Source organism: Cupressus sempervirens, chromosome 11, assembly GCF_028749045.1.
Source record: "Cupressus sempervirens isolate cs-2001-9-10 chromosome 11, ASM2874904v1, whole genome shotgun sequence".
NCBI classification, from domain to species: Eukaryota; Viridiplantae; Streptophyta; class Pinopsida; order Cupressales; family Cupressaceae; genus Cupressus; species Cupressus sempervirens.
The window spans coordinates 598,220,619-598,246,596 of NC_143128.1; the positions used below are offsets into that span (position 1 = coordinate 598,220,619).

The window sequence follows — 25,978 nt, forward strand, 5'->3', positions numbered from 1 at the left end:
GTAAGGCGCTATTATGTCATGGTGTAGATTTATATAACAATATATGGAACAAGTAGCTCAACAAAATATATTTAACCAAAACTATTAGCTTTATTATATGATGGTGTAGATTTGTATGATAGTATATGGAACAAGTAGCTCAACAAAATACATTTAAGTCACTATGAAAAGTGATTCATAAATAAAAAGGTACACAAAATATTAAAAATATACTAGATTATAGATTGACTATCAATTCCTCTAGGTATTGGTGCCTTCTCGAGGAAAATCCTCTTTTGTATATATTTTATTGTATCTCTTGATCAATTCCAACAACCCTTGCATAAGTAGTTGGTTCTCTTTCTTATTATTAGCCTAAGTTTGTCCATATAGGAGCTTGGAGGCACTAGGTCTAGTGAAAACATTAGTGGTGAATATTCATCGATTGGTGAATAGCTTCATTACCAATTTCGAAATTGGTGAATAAGTGAGACCAAATGGGGTAGTTGGTAAAGAAAGATAATCAAATGTTCAAACCATATTGCAAATTAAATGCCAACTAGAAAAATTGATATTTGACAGCTTCAATTTGATTTGCATTTGATCTCAATTAGATGATTTACATTAACATTCAAGACGCTTTGTATAGCCTTATAGGTCCCTTACAAAAACTATTTATGAGAAGTAACTCCACACAAACTAATTTATTTTAATAAAATAAATTAACCTTATTAATGTAAAAAAACCCTAAAATTCCCCCTTATTATATTAAAATCTGGACAAGGGTGGAATTTGCAAGGATTTCAACCCAACCCTTTGGAGACTTTAATGAATTTCCTTCAGCAATTCTCCTTGTTCGCTCAAGAAATGTCAAATTGATTGCATCTGTAGATCTCCTAGCTGCAAAACCTAAAGTTATCTTCATAATATGAATGCTCCCACCTCCCTTGCATAATGAGACACCTTTTCTCTGAAATTCCACATCTCCTCCAAGTATGTGTAATGCCTCCTCCAGTGATCCACATGAGATGCATTTCCTCCAAAATTCCAAATCTCTTCTAAGTGTATCTAACGCCTCCTCAAGTGTTGTGGAAGTAATCATGGCCAATATATCTTCTCATGAGATGTCTTTCCTCCAAAATTACACATCACCTCTAAGTGTTTTTGATACCTCCTCTAGTGCTCAACATATCACCAACCAAATCATGCCCTCTCACTCCTTGAAGGGACAATCTTGACACCAATCCCCCTCATCTCTTCAAGAACACTTGAATCTAAGTCAAGCCTCCTCTTCTCTTCAGGGATAAAACTACCAAGCCTTGAATTTACAAGAAGATAAATAATTTATTCTCATGCAATAATAATCTCTAAGTGAGAAGCTATTCCAAGATGATAAAAATCCTTGTGCCTCTATTGCCTCCAGCCTCCTATTATATCTTTCACATTTTAATGAAAATGTGTATTATTCCCTTTTTTTTGCATTGTAAGTTTTGCAAGTTTCTAGTAATATATTTGGTGAACAAGGTATCTTTAGGACTCATACTAGTGAGTAAAATTTTTCTCAACATAGATGAACACATATGTCAAGATGATGATCCACATTGAATCTAAGTATGTGTATAGGAGTCCTAACACTCCTCCTCTCTGAAGTAAACCTGAAATTCCTCTAACAATACATGTAGTTTACTACACTAGTCAGTTATATAATGGATTCACAGTGAATGAGAAAAGTTAGCACCCAAATGGGCTCATCACCAAGATACAACAAAGAAATTATACTATAAATGGCTTACCAAAGAACCTTTCCTCTAGCGATGAATTCAACTCTAATAGCTACAACCATTACAATATACGAAAGTCTCCATGTAGTTAAAGTTGGATCCACATTTAGACAACAAACAATTTTTTTAATCTATGCACAATAGCTAAGCTGCAAATTTTTTTAAGTTGCCTTCCCACAACCAAAGTGGATTCTTTTGTAGGTGAACCAATATGTGTATACTACAACAACAATGGAAGAAGATTGGAGAAATTGTTAAGATATCACATTTGGTTGTTCAGACTCCAAATGCTTTTAAATATGCCCTCCACCATATTTTGCATATTAGAGCATATTATCTTTGCCATAGGAATAGAATCCTCTCACTATAATTAAATAGTGATTGCTAAAATACTTTTAGTGGAAGTCAAACAGTCAAATTCAAGAGCACTCACTTAAGGCTTGTTTAATGCGACAAGAGGAGTAAAACTCTAACTCTTCCATTCTTTTGGTAAAGTTCTATATATAATATATATTTGTATATTCTTTAATGATATTAAAGTTAAATAAGAAATATATATATGATCGAGATTTTCCTTTTTCTTTTTTCATCGATAAAAAAATAAAAAGACAATTCTCGACCTTTTATATATATGTGTTTTTTTTTAATATAACAATATAATTTCTTATATGAATCCATCTTATTTTAAGATTTACATATGAACTACTTGTTTACGAAATCAGAACAGTTACCATACAGATTATTAAACTCCCTCTCTCCCGTATGCGATTAAATTTTGAGTATTAACACCTACCCTGCAAAAATACCACCCAATAAGATCAGAAAAACTTCAAATTGGTCGCTTGTCGCTATGTAAGTACAAGAGGAAACGACAGGGACACGAAAAGTGAGGAACAGTGGGAAAAATAAAATAACGTAATGATTGTAAACAGGAATCCATTTGGCTTATAAACGAGATAATCAAAGGTTTCTAATAATAATTTTAGACTCTGCAGAATCAAAAATTACCAACGTTTTTCCAACGCAAAAATGGCAGCTTGAAGCAGTCGAACATTTCGTTAAATTCGATTATTGCCGATACTATTTTCAATAATGTACAAAGGAAGGAACGCCCACATTATTCTAGAGGCGAAATCATTCTAATCTCAAATTAAAAAAACAACTTTGATCTATGTTACGTAGTTAAAGCTTTAGCAATGGCAGCCCATTAGATCAGATCCCGAACGAGGCAAAAAGGCGGAGGATACCATAAGTAACAAGCATGGCAGCCCAGCCGCCTAAAAGAACACGCAGAGACGCCTTCAAAACCGGCGACTTCCCGAAAAAAGCACCGGCGGCGCCGAAGACAGCAAGAGCAACGGAAGAGACGGCGCCGACAACGCCCATCCTGATCCAGTGCGGTCTAATGAACGCCGCAGAAAGCAACGGCACGACGGCGCCGGCCGTGAAAGCCAGCGCCGACGCACTCGCCGCCTGAAAAGGATTCGGCAGCCCCTCTTCTTCTTCTTTTTCTTCTTCTTTCTCGTTCCTCTTTATCTGAGAAAGCTCCACGTCCAGCTGCGTGTAGACGGAAACAAATTCTCCGATGGCCATGCTGCAGGCGCCGCCAACGAGTCCCGCGAGTCCGGACAGTAGCATGGCTCGAGCGTCGGCTTTGACGGCGCCGACTCCCATCATCAGGGAGGCCGTCGACACCAGCCCGTCGTTCGCTCCCAGCACGGCGGCGCGAAGCCACTGTCCCCTCTTTCCGTAGTCCACCTGGCCTTCCACGTCCTTGAACAGCACTGCCACGTCGGATGGCGTTGCAGGGGAAGGGACGCTCGCAGGGAGTCCTTCATTGGCTGCCATGGTCGGCTTCTTTTAAATCTTTAGACTCAAATGAGGCAGTTTTATAGCTGCGTCGAGCTCTTTACTGATCAAGACTGTGTTTTTTTTGTTTGTTTGCTTGTTTTCTTGGGTTCGGGGGACTTGTACGGGATGGTGGGTGTTTTAGTGAGGCACTGTGAATTTTCCACTACAGATTGTGTTGCAGAGATTCGAATGCATTGAAGGGATGTGGTTTGCAGAGAGCGTGGCTTCCACACGCCGGGGAAGAAGCTTATAAGCTTGTTTGGGAGGTTGTGTGTGGGGCTAAAGATTGGAGTTTTGGGTAAGAGGCAGCACTAGGAGTGTGACACGCACTATGGGACACACGCCCAATCGTCTCTTTTTCCCTTGATTTCCTGAGTAGGTTAATGTCGCGGCCATTTCTTCATTTTGCGGACCACGTCATCGGCCAATTTGTCAGGATTTTTTTTGAGTGGGTTGGATTGGTGGGGATTGATTCCGGAGAGCTTGGAGATTACTGTGTGCCGTTGGATGTGTTTGATGGGAAATTTGAGCCGCTTCTTGCAGGGATTTAAGGCACTTATGGCGTGTGGGGCGTGCGCGCCTTTTCCTGCGTGGCAGATAAGATGATGGAGAAGTGGTTCTTTTTTTCAGAGCGATGGGGCCCTGGTTGCACTAAACACAGTTCTTATGAGAGATAAGTTATCAAAATCTCTTTTGGTTTTTGTTTTATAATGTGGTTTGTTATGTTGTAACGATGGTTTAAGAATATCCGGTCACACATTAAATATGTCGAGTTGGGTGATAAAAATAGTTTGCTCTCCTCTTCTTTTGGTTTCAGAGTTTCTTTAAGCCAATGGGGGCCCAGGTTTTGAACAACTCCTCGCTTTAGCAAGTTACTCAGTATATCAAGCCACTCAGTTTTATAGGTCAAAACATTCAAGTTTCTATTCTACAAATGGAACCACCCAATAGTTTCTTTTGAAAGTTATTGCAAATTTTACTTCCAGGAAAACATACACCATTCCCTTTTTAAATGGTATTTGTCTAACCATCCAAAAAAATTTGGCAAGTAATTGTGAAATTTTAAGTTCATGTTCAAAATATGCAAATTTCAAATCCATGTTATAAATGAATACTTGTCTAACCATCCAAACCTTCATTTTTAGATGTCATTGAAATAGACTATTTTATTATTTTTTATTATATACAAGATACTACTAATTGTTTGTCTAACCACAAAAACCTTTATTTTTAGAAGTCATTGTGAAATTAGTATCATTTTTAACTTTGAAAATTGACTATTGCCGTGAATCAAATTTGTTGATGATAAAAGACACAAAGATTATTATAACTAACCGGTCAGAGCAATGCTCATCTGTTTCTTCATCTATAAGCTCAAAACATAGTGAACGTAGCTTTCTGTGAACACGTTGTCACGTATAAAAACAAGATATATGCGGTTCCGTTTCGTGCAAATGCATTAGATTATCCATAAGCATGTTTAACTTGTAAATCTGGTCGGACTTTGTTCAATGTATTGTAAATATATATTTAATCAACTTGGATTGTTTATGGGTTTACCGTGTATATTTTTTAATTGGACAGTTTGGATTTAAATTCAATAATCTGTTAGTCTTTCTAGAATGACGATTATTAAATGTGGCTCAACATTCTCTTAGAATGATGTAATTCACTGTTTTAGATTAGCTCAACAATCTGTCATCTTCTACAGACCAATAGATTATTAAATATGATTCGGTGCTTCTTTAAAATAATAAATTACTAAATATTGTTTATAGTTCTTTAGAATGATGGACGAATAAATGGGATTAGACATTTCTGATGATGGATGGCTAATTGTAACTCAAGAGGATAATCTACAGTAAATCCAATAATACAAGATAAATGGTTGAAAACTCATACCAACTATCCATATAATTAAGACTTTCTTAGACGTTATGCACCTAAATTATATTAATCAAATGGAATGGTGTTTTTGGATGCTAATACATATGGGCATTTTTTCATGAATTCAAAACAATGATTTAAAATGATAGAAAAGAAGAGATGTTAAAAATCTGTATCATAAGTTGTTCACTCAACTTTGGAGCTTGTTGGTTTTAACTTTTCATCATCTTGGCCCCAATTCTTGTTTGACAAAGTGAAACAGATCCCATTTTTGGAAAGAAACAATTTTCTCACCTCCACAATTTGCTCTCATTAAAAGGCAAACAAACGATATCTTAAACAGTTTGATCAATATCTAGTTTTTCCGCAATATAAGCCCAAAACTTCCCCGTGTCTGATCACATAATAATCACGTAAGAAGGGTACAGAAACTTTAAAACAGTTGCCCATTAATCATGGAACAAACAGCCTGTTTTTTCATCTGCAGTTCAGTGTCACATTCATAACAGACGCTCACGCACTACAACCCACTTTACCTCAATCCAAGCAACGCAATTTAATGGGTGTCAACCTTAATTTTAACCAGATTTAGGCGTTAATCATTAGATATTGTTAAAGTATAGCCGATGAGCTAAATGAGTGAAAGAAATATTGTGGGGTCCGTCAAAGTAGGCCAAGTAATGGCAGACATGAAAGGACTTTCACAGCTTGATAATTCAACTTTTTTTCCCTCGAACAATAACTTTGTGAAATTAAAATAATTAGAAAGAGAATAGGGTGTGACAGTCAACTAAAGAATAGAAGACAGATGTAGTATTGTGAATGAACAAACATTGAAATTGATTAGTGGAGTGTGTCCGCAACGAGATTGCAATCTAAAAACACTACAATAGTGGGAAGAAATTAATAATAATGTCTATATTATATTATATAAGCGCACTTTGTGTGTCTTCCTCGTGCTGACAAGGCCCGCATTTTGCTGACTTATATTCCACTTGAGCTCTCAGACATAAAATAATGCACGGTCAGCCACCCAAGCGATGGGACACTTTGAATAAGTTGAGTACGACTTATTGTTAACCAACATTTTATCATCATATTTACTTAAGAAAATTCCATCACGTATATTGTGTTGAGGTGGTGAATTGCTAGATATTGGCATTGAGTTCATGAACATGAAGGATTGAGTGTGCCAAGATCTTAAAGACATTAGTTCATGAGTGATTCTAATTCTATTTAGTTGGTGTGGAATGTGTTGAGGAGATTTGAAGTTGTTCTTTAGTTGTTTTTCAAGTTGGGAGTAATTTATGGAATTAGTGACTTTATGAATATTAAATTGTTGTTTGTGATTTTATTATTAGGATTTAATTATGTAATTTTTTGAGTCAAACTTGTTGAGTCGTGTGTCATTCTTGTAAAGGCATGAGACTAAAGTTTTCGATTGCAAGTAATGTATTAGTTTGTTCACTGAAACCGCATTTTCTCATATAATATTATCCTACACTATAGTTAGCAAGGAAAATTGATTTTTTTAACGTAATATATGTGAACAAGTTTGATCTTTTTGGCCCATGTTATTTGAAATATTATCTCAAATATTTGAGCATGGCATCTGTTATTTTACTAGGAAGGTTACACGTCTATTGTTTCAATTCTCGAGATATGTAATGGTTGTAGAAGGCCAAAACTTGTAGAAATGACATTCTCTACATGGGATGAGGTGTAGATCATTTAGAGATTTAGGTACATTGATTCCTGTAGTAGGAAAAAGTGTGAATGAAGACACATTATAAAATAAGAATATACAATAAAGATATCGGTCCATTGTAGTTGTGCTTTTTGTTGCTTTATCGGGTTGGAAGTATTAGGACCTTTTTTAACAGCTTCTTTCATTAATTTTTATTATTGAAATGCTGAAATTAGAACTAAAACAAAATTTATATTTAATTTTTCTTGTAGGCCAAGCACGTTTTAGTGCCTGCCCCTAGTTTACTTTTCAATTATTATTGATGAACTCTTTTAGGCCAGCTTTATGATTATGTTTGATGATTAGTGGTATTTTTTTTCCAGATTGTTGGATATTATTTCTTGCTCAGTTGATTATATGATGAGATTCCTTGGTACTAGTTGTTTCATGTATGCATTCATAGAAGCATATTATTCCTTAATGATAAGGATTGTTTACAGTTATTTCAGTTAATTCATGATGTTAGTTAGATGGATCATTTATACATGTTTTCTTTGGATACTTACCCTATACTTGCATATGTATGGTGTACTTGTATGTTTTATGTCATGTATGATGTTTTTGATATGGTTGAGGGAGGGAGTCGTAGTCAACTGCACGTCAGGATCTACACGATGTACCACTTCTTGTCATTGCTTGTTTATTAACATTATCATATTTCCACAATCCATTTGTAAATAATTTGTCTTCTAGATTTGATTGTGTGTATTTTTTTACCATCAACGTTTTAGATCATACTACACGATCCATCATCAGGATGAGAAAGTGTAGGAATAGAGATGTTGCAGACTGGGCCTTCCTCTAGAGATATAAAAATAGCAAGGGAGAGCATGTAAATTCGTGCAAAGAACAAAAGAGTAAAAATTAATAAAATAAATGAGACAAGAAGGGCATAAAGAATTAAAAACTATAGAATTTGACACTAAAGGAAAAAGGCAATAAAGATAAATAAAAACAAAAGAAAGTCCAAACCAAAGAAAACTTAAGCCACAAGCCAAAATTTATTGCTTGTTTAGTTTATAATATGTGTCTATATACATGCATGCATTTTATGCACATTACAGGTATTGGGTATCAACTTCCTTGAATTGCCAAGATGAGCATACCCTATCGCAATATCTCAATGGTAAGAGAAGGGAGATAACTCTTGAGTCTGAATCCTATCCTTAAACTATTTGTCCTAAAAAGTAAGGCAAGAATCTGAGTTGTCTACCTTCCGAATTTTTCAAGTGACGTAAATTCGTGATTATAACCCTTGAGTTTGATCTAGTTGTCTATATTTTATTATGGGTTTTAAGTTTTAGTCTTGTGGGTCATTGGTGTATTTTCTGTTATAATTAAATCAATTTAATAAAATAATTAATGATTTAAATTAATGGAAATTTTATCAGAAAAAAATTGATATTTAATTATATTTAATTAATTGAGAAATTAATTAAATAAAAGAATTAAATTTATAAGATTTAGTTCAAGTCTAATTTTTTGCATAATAATATTTATTTAATTTAATAATAATATATTTAGGAGTTCATTTTTAAATAAATGCCTTAAAATATTATTATTACTTAAGTTAATAAATATTTTTATCAAGAACACTTTGAAAACTAAATTAAAGAGAGAAAGAAAATTAATTTCATAAAGATATTTTAAATTGCAAAAAGTGTACATGAAAATGTAAAAGATAATAAAATAGTAAAAGAAATTGATTAGTGGGTTCCCTCGGGTGATTGCACAATCAAAGCCCCAAATCAGGGGAGAACTCTTTATCAGAGATCTAGAGCTCATTTTTCAAGGATCGAGGTTTGGAGAAGCGATTTTCAAAAAAGGAAGTTTTCAGAAGAAATGGGTTTTTTCACGTTTTTCATGGGATTGCATGTTTGTGTGTTAGCATCAAATTTAGGTAGAATCTTGTGATTAATTTGCGCAATAAGATTTCCATCTTTTTAATCTTATGTTTGCTTCATGTTTAGATAGATTTGTTCTCAGATATTTGTAGATTTGTGTGATATCATTGATGAAATATTATTGTGAATCTTAATTTATCTACGTATCAAAGTTATCTGTGTTTGAGGAATTGAGTTTTGGAACCTTCATTCTGTGAATATTGATAGTTGGGCATATTTTAATTGGGAAGCATTTTGGAAAGAAATTGAATTATAGCATTCGAATTCGATTGATTCATTGAGTTTTCCCTATCAGATTAAATCCAAAAAAAATATTAAAAATTAAAAAATTTAAAATTTAAGAAATGATGGGGGACGTTTTCTTTTGTTTTTATAAAACAAATAAATAAAATTAAACATATATATAAATTGGTGGATGAGGGTCACCAACCCCCCACCCACCCCTTACCTTTCTCCCTACCTGCAGCGTAGAGGATCGCAGCGGGCTTGTTGCGACAGCAACAAGTACTATTGACATAGGACCTACTATTATCACAGCAGATTCTACTGTGGCAACCTTTTTAGGCCTGGCTGGCAGGCCTTTAAACTCGCAAAAATTAATTTTATTTTTTTAATTTAAATTTAATTAATTTAAATTTTATCGTATTTTATTTTTTATTAAAATTAATTAATTTAAATTTTAATGTATTTAGTTTTTAAGTTATTAAATTTTTTTAGTTATAATTTTAATTTTAATTTAATTATTAATATATTTGATTAATAAGATTGTTTTAATTATTAAAGTATGTTAATTTATTAAGTAGCTTCTTCAAATTTATGTTATTAGCAATTAATTAATTAATTAATTAATTTGTTAATAGGATGTTAGAAGTAAATTGATTAATGAAATTAATTTTAATATTTAATATTTGTTGGTGTAAATAAGTATTTACTATTTACACTTTACTTAAGTTTACTTAGGTTAATACATTATTTTATTATTATGCATTATTTTATTATTTTTGAGGTGAGACACTTAGGATTTTGCATACTCTTATGAGTTGTCATGTTGACAACACTGGAGTAAGCAACTCTAATTTAGCACATGGTGTCTACAACACTAGAGTTTGCATAATTAACTAAGTTGTCATGTAGACAACACAGTTATTTGAACTCCCATTTTAGCACATGGTGTCTACAACATAATTTTGTGTGCTACACCTTTGTAGGCTTATCTTCTCATCATCACACTTACTCCTATGCTTAATGGAGGATAACCCATATTTGGTGGACATGTATCTGGTTGTATGACTTATCATGTTGTTGATTCCTATGCATTCTAGTGATAGGAAACTTGGCAATAAAGAATATAACCGTTTCCACATAACCCATAATAAATCTAAAATAAATATGGAATTAAAATCCACATGCAAGAGAATAGACAACATACCCACAAAATTGTGACACAAGATATACCCTGGGAAACCCTCATTGAAGGAAAAACCCAGCCTCCAAAAGCATCCATCACCATGTATTATTCAACAAAAAATACCATTGCCATACAACCATGGAAGCCTTCATGGCCATAGCCACAATCGAGCAAACTATGTCAACAAGCATGAATCCACACATCCCATGCCATGCTTTCAACCTTCACAAATGCTCCCTTGGCTAACCTATCAAGCCTTGTCCCGCTTGACTCTTGCCTTTCTCTTCTCCTTGTCACTCTCTCTCTATCCTTTATAACAACTACCCTTGTGGCTTCTTATATAGTAGCAAGTCCCACAAAACCACTAAGTGGTATTACATAAACCATGTGCTAAAACCATGTGCTACCTAACCCACTGACCCCACATTTAATATTGGGCATTTAATTCTTTTCCCCAATATTAAATAATTACATGAAATATTATCACAATGTTACAATACAACTCATCAAGAATATTCCATGAGAATCTTTACATGTTGCACGTCCATCTAGGAACAACATTACATAATAAAATAAAATAATAAAATAACAATATTATGCAATGTGTGCAACACCCATTATCTCAACAATCTCCCACTTGTTGTATACATTGCATAGGGTCAATCCGTAGCCACACAAATGAACAAGGGAACAATCCCTCCTAGCACATCCACCATCATGGATCAAAATACACCGAGTGGTCCATCCTGGTACCCGCAACAAAATCAAAGTATCCAGCATCTCGAACATGAATGATCTCACCTCCTATTATGCCACTGTCACTGGACATACATAGAAGCCATCCAAAGAGAGAGCCACCCAACTTGTCGCATTAGAAGATCATAAAATCCTGTACCAACTGAAAATTTTGAGCACCAATAACTTGATCCAAAGGTAATCACATGTATCTGTAGTTGTCAAAAAATATCCATAGCTGAAATAGCACCCACAGCAAAGTGCCAAACCCATCCAACTATCCATACCTCAAAGGTATAACAAGTGAATCTCATATCACCGACATATCCAATCTGCAACCTGCAATCATAAGCCTCAAGAGCAATACCTGCCACATATATACCAAGAAGCTCCCACTGCAAAAGATAATGTCAAATCTATAACCAATCCACTCACAACATCTCAAAGAAGTGAATCCATGTAGTATCAAGGACATCCACAATACATAAACTGATATCCTACAAGAACAACTCTCATAACAAGTCTCCAATGCTCTCCCAAATTCTCCACAACCAGCAGAGGAAAGAGAAAGAAATAACCATGTCATCTCTCACATGACATACATGAGCACAAACCAGTGATCACAATCTCTAACCAATCTCAAATCCAATGTAAGCAAAACTGAACATCCAGGAAGATAACCAAGACCAGAGAAACCATGCAAATCATAACCTATATCATGTCCTTCTACACACACCTCTAGATGTAAACTGTGCAAGTATGATCTCCTCCATAAAACGCCAACAAGAAGCCTCAACAACACCCAAACCATACCATATAACTCATCATGGATGTAAGCCTCTCACAAGAAGATCAAACTCAATAAACCATTCCTAAACCAAGGAAAATGCCCAATATAAAACCATCTCCCAAACTCAACCAGCATAACAACATATGCACATGGAGATAACCAATGCTAAACCATCTCTCAAATGAACCCTCCAGAACTAACTCATGTACCATAGCTCAAGATCCATATCCATGAAAGATAAGTATAAATATAATGCAACTGAGAGAAACAATGGGCTATACCTCTCAAGTAGCAAACCGCCAAGTAGACCAAGAGTGGGGAATGAGAATGCTCATCAAGATACCCAAGTCTCCAACCAAGACTCATCTAAGAACAATCTCCTCTCAAGTCCATATCAGGTGACTGCCCCTCGGACTTCCTTCTGAAACCATCAACCGTTCCAACAAATACTTCTCTAATCCAAGAGAAATCAGCATCACCACCATCTCTAAGTATCCATGAGCACCTGTAACCAATCAATCCATGCCAACTCCAAATGCAACATAGCAATATCATGAAGTATCCAGCTTATGATCAGTGTACTCAATACCAAGAAACTAAAGCAAGATCAATGTCAAAGTTCCAACCATGGCCTCAAGAACATAAACATGACAACATGATCTTACCATCTCAACTAAAAAAGAGATAACATGCTCCATATGAACACACCATAACATGTCACAACTCTAAACGCGTATCAAGAGTATACCATGACATAATAATGAAACCATCCTCACACCAAGGATAACATGCCAAATAAAAGCATAAATCACACCTTTGCCAAGAACCCTGTGAGTCCTCAAGATGCAACCATCTCCACACACCATGAAGAAAACCATCTCCACATACCAGGAAGAACCATCTCCACATACCATGAAGATAACCAAGAACTCCATGAGTCCTCAAGATCTAACCATCTTCACACACCATGAAGATAACAAGTGCACCATGCAAATGTCAAAGACGCTTCTGCAGCAACAGGATCTAAGACAAACCTCCAACATCTGCAAACACTCAATAAATATATCAATGCCAACAACTCCCACTCAACCATGGTACCAAGTCACCTATGGCACTATAAAATCCATCCTCTCCAAACCAAGAAGATATAAACCAAACCAGGAACTAATCCTGCACTGTCACCCCATCACTGTCACAAGCTCCCACTAAACCGTGTATCCAAGCTATCCATGACATAATGATGAAAATACCATCCTCTAACCATGAGAATCAACAAAGGCATCAAACCATCAAAGAACTCAAAGTACACATCATGAGCTCCTAAAAAAAAAACCAAATAACCATGATCCTCAACCAAGATGATATACCACCATAACCAAATCAGAAAATCCAAGCTAATGAACATCAAGGATGTACCTGTATATCCAATCATGTCATGCCAAAATCCATGGCACCATGATCACATCCATGAACCGAGCATCTGGCTCTCAAAGTGTCCAACCTGTCAGCATAAAATAGTCAACCACAATCCTCCACCATGACTATACCTGGTAACAACATCTCATCCCTTCTACATGAAGAAAATAGTAAATCATGTGACTTAGGGCATAGACAACCCAAATCCAAGCCACCAATCTGAATATGCATCAATAATGAAAGATCAATGGGCAAAGACAACCCATAACCAAGCTATAAATGCAACCTGTAAGTATAGACCGCTTACAACACTGCACAACTTGTAGACCCAACAAGTCATCATGCATATCCAAACCAAACATTGATAACCATATCATCATGAGACCAAACTGAAATATGAACTGAGTATACAATGACATCAAAACTTAAATCTCCAATGTCATAAACTCACAATGTTACCATAGTCAAAATATACCTATAAACTATTCAGATCAATATATCAACAAATAAAACATGCCAAACCTACATCAAATCTAAACCAATTTGTAGAGCTCTCCAAGAGCTTTCCGTTGACTACTCAAAGTCCAAAATTCGACTCTGTATGCCCAAGTTATGGCCCAATTTGTGCTCAAAATAAACAACATCTGACTTTAGGGCTCTTAAAACCTAACAAAGTCTCAAAATCACAGAACCAAACCTACACCATCTTGTAGTGCTCTGAATTAGCTTTCCAACGCTTGTAAGAACTCTGAAATCCGATATTCTGAGAGAAAGTTATGGTCGTTTTACTAAGATAGCCTTTTTACCATTTTCAGTACGATTTTTTATTTTTTATTTTTTCAGTGACGAAAATTCTGACGGGATTAAATTTGATGGCCATCACAGGCTGAAACCAAAAAACTCTTTCATTTCTTCTGAACATGGCCAAACTAGGGCATATTATATATCAAAATTTATGGAAATGTTGACCCGGATCCAATGGTGAGGTCTGTTTTTACCCAGGAGGTAATTTCTGCAAGCTACCCCCCAAAACCCTCATTTAAATGAAACATCCAAAAAATCCTTTTGTCCAACAATTTCACATGCCCAAATATTTTAACATCCCATCATAACAGCAAATCCAAAACTCTCAGATCTGCAATAAATCATTCATATATCTTGCCCTTCTTTTTTTTCTTTTTTTTTTTAATCCTCTCATGCATTCCCATGGATTCAATCTAGGGTTACAATAATAAAACCATAGCTCTGATACCACTTGATAGGAAACTTAGCAATAAATAATATAACCATTTTCACATAACCCATAATAGATCTAAAATAAATATGAAATTAAAATCCACATGCAAGAGAATAGACAACATACCCACAAAATTGTGACACAAGATATACCCTGGGAAACCCTCATTGAAGGAAAAACCCAGCCTCCAAAAGCATCCATCACCATGTATTATTCAACAAAAAATACCATTACCATACAACCATGGAAGCCTTCATGGCCATAGCCACAATCGAGCAAACTATGTGAACAAGCATGAATCCACACATCCCATGCCATGCTTTCAACCTTCACAAATGCTCCCTTGGCTAACCTATCAAGCCTTGTCCCGCTTGACTCTTGCCTTTCTCTTCTCCTTGTCACTCTCTCTCTATCCTTTACAACAACTACCCTTGTGGCTGCTTATATAGTAGCAAGTCCCACAAAACCACTAAGTGGTATTACATAAACCATGTGCTAAAACCATGTGCTACCTAACCCACTGACCCCACATTTAATATTGGGCATTTAATTCTTTTCCCCAATATTAAATAATTACATGAAATATTATCACAATGTTACAATACAACTCATCAAGAATATTCCATGGGAATCTTTACATGTTGCACGTCCATGTAGGAACAACATTACATAATAAAATAAAATAATAAAATAACAATATTATGCAATGTGTGCAACACCCATTATCTCAACATCTAGAAGCATTCCAGAGGCCTTTATATACAGGCACTCCTAGTGTACTTTCACATCAATTCATATCAATATTGGATGAATATATCATCAATCTAATCATACTCTTTCTAGTCTACTATTGTGCTTGTGTTTGAGTTCCTTGATCTTGGGTGAATTTTTCCCTAAGGTAAATCCTTACATGGTATTAGAGTTGAGGGAGATTCTCTTCACATAGCCATTCGAGACCATTATTTCTTCTGCACCTCAACTCAAATATGGAGAATCCATAGATATTGAAAGCATCTAGAGCCAAAGCGGACCTCGCTATTGCATTCGATGCATCGATTCGATAAAAATCGGCTATAAATTCGCCTATATTGGGCTAAAGTCAATTTTGAGGAAAAAAAAATTTTGCAAACTGGCACTCAAAGGCTTGATTTGCAAAATTGGTATGATCATTTTAGATTTGTAAATTTAATTTTTAGATCTACATCTCTATAAAAAAAGAATTGATCTACATTATTTTCTGGGAAATTTTTGGCCATCAGGCTAGTAGGAGAGATTTATTGCAGGCAAAGATTGGAGCTTGCAGGTGCTAATCAGATATTGGCATCATATTTAGAAGGTCAAAAAAACCCCAAATCAGATTTTGTTTCATCCAAATCAAACATTTGAGGTCAAATCTAGAGCCATTTGATTTTTGCAGGTGCGACAGCAATGATTCAGGAAAAAAAACAACAGAGGTGATTTTCAAATAGGGATATCTCCCTCATACGAACTCACTTTTTCGAGCAATATTTTTTGTTTTGGGGTAGAATTTCATGATCTACACATTGGTGCAGGTGGTTTGAGATCTCTATTCCTAAATTTTTCTACCACTTACAAATCTCAATTTTTGCCACTTCAAATGCTTTTTACGAGCTCATCTGGACACATAATCAGGTTCTTTTTTTTTTTTTAAGTGAATATTTTTGTCTATTTTCCAGATCTGCAATCATATTATAGGTTCTATGGACAGAAATACTACTTTTAGAAATAGGCCCTAAATTGGCTATTGTAATCGCACTAAGTATAGAGTGCCCAAATCATACATTAGGGGGGGTTGATTGATTATTTTTATATTTTGGAGGATGCATACATTTATTGATCTCATGGAGTCTTCTCACATATGTCGATCTGTTTAAGACTGAAGTTGACACCTAGAAACTATCAAAAATGGAGTACCTTAATCATTACTAATCTAAGAGAACATAAGGAAGTGTTTCCTTCTCTATACTCGAAGATACCACCTTCATTCGAATACCTTCATCTTCTTCTTCATTGTATGTATAGCAGTATGAGTAAGGAATATTTTGCTCCTCTTAGACTGGCAATTTTTCCTCATGATGTTTGGATGGCTCTTTGGAAAGCATATGGAGATCCATGAGTCCCTCCATTTCCTAAGGACATTCTATCTCCAGTCACTCTCGTTGTGGTACCTTCCACTCCAGATGAGATCTCACCTCTTGATACTCCTGTTGATTCTATTGATCCAATTCTAGCCACAGATGCTTCAAATTCAGTGTAGTAGGACACTTCATGTCTTCCTATTTTACCTTCATGCGACAACTTCCTTCCAAACATTGCAAGTTTGTTTGTGGAGTCTCACATTGAAGATGTAGGAGACATCATTGATGATATTCATCTTCTTCTTGTTGAGGAAAATTCTTCATTCATTGCCATAGTGAACGATTCATGTACTTCAGCACAATAGGGTACACCTTATCTTCCAGTTCTAGCCTCAAGTGATGACTTCTTGACAAATATTTCAGGTCTATTTGTGGAGTCACACATAGCAGATTTGGGAGACTTCTTTGATGATATGTTTCTTCTCTTTGATGAGGAAGATCCTTCTCCAGTTATTATGAGGGCTCACTCTGATCCTAATGTCCATTCTTTACATGACCAGTTTTCACATGTTGATGTGATTGTGGGCCCTTATGTACAAAAGTTGTAGGAGATCTCTTTATCATTTGAGGAGACAGTAAGTTCTTTGGGATAGGTTCTACATCCATCCTTGCTAAATTTGCACTCATTCTTTTCCATAGTGTTGGAAGGAGCGATCATCAACATTGACACAGGGATATTGAAAAGGTTTCAGAGACATCATTCATCATTGGGATTCTTTCTACATGTAGGGAAAGCATCTCACCTATACCTCTGACATTGTTTCTTCCAAAGGGGAGGAACATTATTCAGCAATCATGGATCAGCTTCTATATTGGAGCATTTCTCACTAATCACCACACTACATTTGGGGGGGGCGGGGGGGGGGATGGGGGGACAACCTTGTCTCCTTCTTCTTCTCTTTTATGGGGGGAACTTTTTCCTCTTATGGGGTTTTGTCCTTCCACTTCTCTTTTGTATATACTTGATGTATGTCATAATGGGGGGGTCTTGATTGCTCCATCGATCCATGCATCTTGTGTTTCCATCTCTCTTTTTGGGGGAGGGTTTTTTCCATGAGGTTTTCCCTCTTTCTCCACTTTATGAGACATTTCATTTCATTTTGTACATGGGTACCTAACATGGCCTAGTAGTCAGGACCCATCACGCATTTCATTCTAGCTTTTATAAGCTTAAGTGCATCCCCCTAAGTTGCACTTAAGGGGGGTGTTGGTGTAAATAAGTATTTACTATTTACACTTTACTTAATTTTACTTAGGTTAATGCATTATTTTATTATTTCTTAGGTGAGACATGTTGGTGTTTGAAACTATTGAACAACAAAATGCTCAATACGAAAATGATAACACTCATATAGCCTAAGGATTAGCCAATTACTGTTAACAATTACATAAGTAAACCATTTAGGCCCAACTTCAACAAAACCAAGGATGGTTTCCTACTCTTTAGGCTCTATAAAACCAAGGTGGGTATACCTAGGGATGATTCTAATGCAAACTGTTGTATGAAAATTATCTTAGTTTCATTATGATTCTCATCTTCTATCCTTAGGCACATACACAGTTTGCCAATTTCTTTAATGCTCTCAAGTTTATATGCATCCCTAATAAGTAGATCTAGTCATAATTCTCCTAAATTTTACAAGTATTTATGGAAATAGCAACTACCTAAAACTCAAAAACTAAATGTAAATGAGTGGTGACCAGCATTACAACCTTGAACAAAATGAAATGAAAAGGACTCTTGAATTTATAATTGATTTAACATGTAGAAGAGAAATCCACTCTCAATTGTTTCTGATTTGTATGACCACTACCTTATCCATGGGGCAAAGAGTCAGCTATTAGCAGGAGATCTGGTTCAAATAACTTGTAAATGAATCTATCAACTGTAATCACCCATTCCCATTCTTATGAAATATCCTTTTCATAAACTCATAAATCTTACTAATTTACTGAAGCATTTACATAATCCCTTGAATTAAGAGCAACAATAAACCAATATACAACCCATCCAGACTGCATTTAATCAATTGAACCTTATTCAAATGATCTCAAAATTAACAAACTCATACAAGGAGACAGAAATTGGTGACACAGATCTAGTGTAAATACCCTTTTGCATTATCCTTTATATGAAATACAATAACCAATAGAAACTCATTGAAACACCAGGATATCTTGCTGATTCTATCATTTCTTATGCTATCAAAGAGTACAACAATTGAAAGAAACTTAAACCAACTATAGATAACTAGATCGATTGTACTTTTCCTTGAAAGTTGAAAAATATGCAAGTATTTGGACCCTCTTTCTAGCCCTAGGATCTCACTTATATAATGTGAGATGCAACAAGCTTTAGGCATAGAGAACTAATAGTTGTCCTTTACAATTAATATTTATAGGCAGCTATCACAAAAAGACAAAAATGTGTGTAATAGAAAAACTTAAACGTCACTACATTCTTTTGGTAGGCCCCTTTTCTGTTACATCTCTTGGAACAATGAAGCTTTATGATTTGATTCTCTAGTTATTCTGAGTCTTCAGAATAAGTGGCTATGAGGCTTGAAAATGATGTGTCCTCTTCAATTACCTGCAAGTCTACTTTAACTTGGGAGTTTTCCTTGTCTTCATCATCAACAATTAAAGTAACAATTACTCTTGCATCTTCTTCTACCTCATCATCTTTATGATATCCCCATTTTAGTATATAAATTAATTATACATAAAAGATATAATATTAATAATCAATAATTTATATAGAATAAATTATAATTGTTCTAAATTACAAATATAAAATGTTATATATTATACAATTATAAATATTAATTATATTTATGAATATGTGAATATTATTATCTATATATATAGTTAATACATATATATCAACTATTTTATGTGCTATAGTATATATGACATTTTGCCTATATTAAAATAATATTATTATAAATAATTAAAGTGATTCATATATAATATATAATAATAAATAATTAATATAATATCATATAATCATATATTATTATAAACATATATAATTAAATAATATAACTACCTTATTAAATTAATGAAAAGACACATCTCTACGAAATATTGATATATATATATATATATATATGAGATATCACATGTTCAATAGGGTATCATAAGAAATATTATCAAATCGATATAAATAAATGTTAAATCTGAAGATGCCCCTGAAATGGGACATTACAATCTTCTTCCATCAATTTTGTAGACATAAATTATTCCTTCCACTCATTGTAAACAATGTCATCAGGCCAATCAAAATTTAGGATATCCCTTTGTACAGTTATTAAAGAATTTCCAATTGCTTCTATTTTAGCAAAATCTTTCCTGATGGCATTGTAAAACAATTGCACTTTAACCAATTCCTCATTGGTCATTGCCCATAATAAATCCCAAATTTCATTTATTACATTATTCAATCTTTAACAAAATAATTCATCCAGCTCTTTTTTCCACTCTTCCTTTTCCTTTACTTTATCAATAGTTTTGAGAGCACTAGGAAATAAATCAAATTTTTCAGCTATGTACTTTGAGAAACAAATTGTCACTCTTATTTGAAAAGAATCCTACTTGTCATCAAAATTTTCTAGCTTATTTAACAAGTCAAAAATCTTCTCTATCTGGTGATAGGATAGCTGGATGGCAGATACATACATGAGGGTATTTATCATTATTTCTCTTAATCCATTTATGTATAATAGGTTTCATTCTTTCTTTATTTCCTTTGAATTTAATATCCCTGATGGCTGCAATCCTTGCCAACTGGTCAAAAAATGCTGGCCATTCTATCCTATCCATTAAATACATCACACTCTGTCTTATTTTCTCTTCATATTGATTATTCAATTCTACATGCAGTGCATAGAACTTATTCTTTTCTTCTTCAAATTCCTCTGCAATGTAGTATTATGACCTTTTAGGGGTATTTGGTATCTCAATAATTAGAGTTGAATTAAAATGTTCAATAGGTAGCCTAGGGTATACAATCTTGGGTCTGCTTGATTCTCCTACTTTTCTTTTCCCAAGTGCCTTCTCCATTTGAGATACTTGGTTTTCCAATTATTATATTTGTGTGCCCCTTTCCTCATATGCTTTCAAAACTTCCTCAAATCTAGCATTGAGTTGAGCAAACCTATCCTCTTCCTAACCGCACCACACTGCCAAATTTCAGCATTTCTGAAGCTATTCCAATAATTTGTTTGCTGCCAACCTCACCAGCCCTGAATATTGTTAATGCACCAATATGCTCTGCAGTAGAGATTTCTTGCATTCTGATTTTGTCCCTCTTCTCAATTGACCAAATCACTAGGGCTTGGTGGTCATCAATGAATTTGACTCCTCTATGAGCCTGTAATGCCTCTTCCTCTGTTTTATATTGGATATATTTTTCCTTTCTAATTGAATCAAAGACCATTGCATTAACTATGTCCCACTCAAGTAAAATCAGGACTTCTGATTGTCTAAGTACTTTCCTTCCGACCTCAAGTGTAAACTAAGAAAAATCATTCAAAAACTTAGATTTCACCTCTTCCTTTATATCAGAGTCTAATTTATCAGGTTGCTCTACTTTTATCTTCTCACATGTCCTCTCAAAATTTCCTATATTTAATCTCCATGAAATTGTGCAAAGGCTCTAGATTTCACAAAATTTTCATCATTCATAAACCTCTCAGAAGCTTGGGCCACTATAGGATCTATCTCCTTACCTTGATAGTTAGCAATAGTAAGGTCCAAGGAGGATGTAGGAGGCTCTTGTGGTTCCCCAATCTCCAAGTCTTTGGTAGCAACAATAACATCCCCTTCTCCACCAATGTGTCTCAGTTGATCCCTCAAAGATGCTTCATCATCTATTTGAATTAGGGTTTGTCTTGGGGAGTATTGTTCTATCTAAGAGGAAGATCTCTGCTCCAATTTCTACCTCTTTGGGGCATTGGTTACAAATTGACTTTATGGTCTTGGTCTTTGCTCAAGGGGAGCCTATTGTACACTCTACACCATCACATAACCTGCCCTTTTCTGCAAAGTATAGTGTCTAGGAGCTACTATGTTTCTATTGTTTATCCTCTTTTGTATCTCTGCAGCCCTGTCTGGATAAGTCTTGACATTTACAACCTTCTTTTCATTCATTGTTTGTATTATTATGGAAAAATTGTTCATCAATGCTTGCATCTTGGCTCCCCAATATTTCGTATCTTTTAGAGGGTCATAATTAGAATCAAAAGTAATGATGAATTCCAATATTTTACTGAACACTATCAATTTTTCTTTCCTTAATTCTTGTTCTTGTAAAGAGAAAATGTTCCTTATAACATCCTCAGGGAAATATATGTAGTGCCTACCCCTAGTTTTCATTTTTGCTATCATTGTTGAACTCTTTTAGGGCTAGTTTTATGTTGATGATTATTAGTAACATTATTTTGAATTATCAGATATTGTTTTAGATTTAGTTTATTATATGATGAGATTACTTGGTACTTTATAGTTCATGTATGTATGATGATTATTACAGTGTTTGTAGTTATTAATGATGATTAGTTAGATAATTTATTATCATATGTGTTTTCTTATGGATACTTACCCCATACTTGCATGTGTATGGTGTGTGTGTTTGTTTTCTTTATGTATGGTGTTTTTAATGTGGTTAAGGAAGGGAATCGTAGTCACCTACTAGTTGGGATCTACACGATGCACCGCTTCCTGCCATTGCCTATTTAGTTTAGTATATATTGTGCTTGTACATGCATGAATTTTATGCAGGTTGCAGGTACCATGTATCGACTTCCCTGAATTGCCAGGATGAGCATACCCTATTGTATTATCTCAATGGTAAGAGAGGGGAGATAAATTCTCAAGTCCAAATCCCAACCCTTTAAGCCATTTGTCCTAATTGAAAATTAGGACAAGTATCTAAGTTGAGTACCCTCTGAATGCATCGGATGACGTAATTCGTGATATTAACCGTTTTGGTTTGATTTTGTATGTGTTTTGCTTTGATGAGTTTTCGTATTTTATTTTATGAGTTTTTGGTGTATTTTCCTATTAATTGAGTCTAATTAAAAGATTTAATTAATGGTTTAATTTAATGAAAAATTAATATGATATTTTAATATTTATTTTATTTAATTAATTGAGAAATTAATTTAATTAAATAATTAAATTTGAAGATAAAAGTTATAAGTTTAAAATTAGAATGTGATAATATTTATTTAATTTAATAATAATATATTTAGAGTTCATTTTTAAATAAATGCTAAATATTATTATTATTTAAGTCAATAGATATTTTATTAATTAAGTTTCCAAAATAAATTTAAAAATAGAAAAAAAAAAATTTATTAGAATTATTAAAAGATTCTAGATCGCATGATGCATGCATATGATTAAAATATATTAAGATAAAACAAGTGGATTTAATAAAGTGAGTGCATGAGATTTAAAATTAATAAATTAATTTTTTTTAAAAGAGAGTCAAGTGAATATTAAATAAAGAAATTTAATTAATTAAGTAATGTGCATTATTTTAATATTTATTCACATAGGAGTATGCGAACTCTTGTGAGTTGTCATGTTGACAACACAGGAGGTTGCACTCTAATTATGCAAGTGTTGTCTACACTTAGGAGTTAGCACATTATTTAAGCACATGGTGTCTACAACATTCTAGACACCTCATCATGTTTATCTTCTTGTTGTGGAAGATATGTGCCTAGTTGTTATGTTTATCTCCTAGTTCTTTCTAGAGACATTCTAGATGCATCCTAGAGGCCTTTATATAGAGGCTCTCCTAGTGAGTATGGACATCCTCATATGCTTCTACAAGCACTCCTAGTCACTTGGTGAGGGGGGGGAAGGGGGTGGGGTTCAGTTCTTGGAGGAATTGCAAATGTTGGAGAAGGAAGAAATTTTCGGAAAGGAGAAGGTTCTGAGAGGAGGAGCTTCTCTACAATTTTTTGAGACGTAAAAAATTAGCATCAGTGTCCAGGTAGGCAATCATGATTATTTCACATATTTTATTACGCTCTTCCTATCTTCATCGTGTCTGTTATGTGCCTCTGAATAATTCTCTATGAATGAATCTTCAATTTTGTAATTTGGAATTCGGGCATGCATATTGTTTCATCCAGTCATGGGAATTAAAAATATATATTATTGCAATCTTCCCTTAGTAGAATCAAGATTTGGAAATTGATTTGGGTTTGGGTTCGAATAAAAGTAGAATCTAATTATTATGCATTAGTTTTATATGATTTATTAACTAATCTAATTTAATTTAATTTAATTAAGATTAGTTAATAGTAGAAGAAGTGTAATTAATTATTAGTCAATTTAAGTAAATGTAATTTTTAATGAGGGAAAATTAAAAGAAAAGAGATATTCATAAGTGTTTAGTGGAATTAAATAATTGAATTATTAATAAGATTGATTTTACTTAAAATCAATGAAGATTATTTTAAATAAATGATTGCTCTTGAAGTGTTTTAAGGTAATTGTAAACTAATTATTTGAAGGTTGATAAGTATTATTCTAATAATTTGAATAATGCGAGATGCTTCTTAGAATTATTAGTAACATTGATTTTTAGTAAAATAATGCGAATGATTTTATCCAAAAGTCAATGGGAACTAGTTCAATGATTTAAATAAGTAAATAAGTATCTTCTGATTATTTTAGAAAATTGTTTTAAAATAATGGAGGGATAATTCTATGTTTAATTTGAAGAGATAAATGGGTTGACTTGGAGATTAAACGAAGAATCTCATACACTTGAAGTATCTTGAAAAAAAAAATTGAAACCTCATATTTGGCTTAACCATGTGATTGTGAAAACAAATAAAACATGTTTTTGTATCTTGTTTTCTTTTTGCTATCCATGTTTTGGGGTTGACTAGATTGTTGACTAGTTATAGGACGTCTTCCAGAGGCTTGGGAGTTATGTGAATGTGATGGCATGTTGATGTTATTTGGTCTTGATTCTTTTTAAACCCAACCATGGTAATGCGATGTCATGCTGTATGATGCATTTGGTTTATTGATTGTTGTTGCTTTCCAATCTTCTTGTGTGAAGTTGAGGTGTATGTATTTGAGATACTTAACTTAACCATTTTTCAGTAATCGATCAGTTATACTTGGATTACTTTCCAGTCACCTTGATGGGACTGAAGTGTTTATTTTGATCTTGATGAAGTATGTTTTTGGCATGTTTGACTTGACCATTTTGAAGTCTTCGATCAGTATTATTTTCTTTGAGATGCATTTTCAGTTGCTTGTTGAGAACTGATGGATGTTGTGATTTATCATTGATATCGATATTGAGATTTATTTTGGAATACTATAAGGTTTCTCGATGAGGACCGATGGATATTGTGATTATCATTAATACCTTCAGTTGCCAATAAAGAACTGTTGTGGTCATGATTATCAATGGATGCTTTTCAGTTGCTCATCGAGATTTGATGTTCTTATTGTGGATTATCTTTTGGTATTTTTTCAGTCACTTGTATAGGACTAAGGTGATTTTTCTATGATTTTGTGATTTGTGATTTCTTGATCCTAGGGTAGGTTATCTACTTGTAGTGTCAAGAAGTGGCTTGCAATGGGGGTCGGGGCCCTAAGTGGCTGCCAGGGTAACTCATTGTAAGTTGTATTAATAAGTGAAAACATTTACACTAAATGGGAATTAAAATGAACCTAATAAGATAATTGTATGTTCTCGCCCATGCCTCGAGTGCTAGTACAGACTAGGATGGGAGTAGAGAGAATGCTTGGTTGGGACCTTGCATTCTGTAGTATGTCTTGTCAGTACAAGAGGATACTAGTGGTTGCATAGGGATCACTAGGGGGTCGAGGTCTATTGATAGACTACCAAGGTAACTCTAGCACGATTCATGCGATGACACTTTCTCGCTTACATAGTAGATTTCCTACACATCTTGTGTGCCTCTAGGTATAGGTGTCGACCCTTTATGTTGGAACCTTTGAGTTAGTATACTTTTAGGATTCCTGAACTTAGAGAGTACTTGTGTTATGTGATTTGCTATCTTGACTTATATGATTTGATAT

General features: G+C 34.2%; 1 protein-coding gene across 1 annotated transcript; it reads right to left on the reverse strand.

The window, feature by feature from the left end:
• Positions 1–2,790: 2,790 nt before the first annotated feature.
• Positions 2,791–3,973, reverse strand: LOC149531095 (vacuolar iron transporter homolog 4-like). The gene has a single exon (XM_089809384.1). It carries the CDS (start codon positions 3,606–3,608, stop codon positions 2,973–2,975), a length of 636 nt encoding a protein of 211 aa, XP_089665510.1. The 5' UTR covers positions 3,609–3,973; the 3' UTR covers positions 2,791–2,972.
• Positions 3,974–25,978: the final 22,005 nt, after the last annotated feature.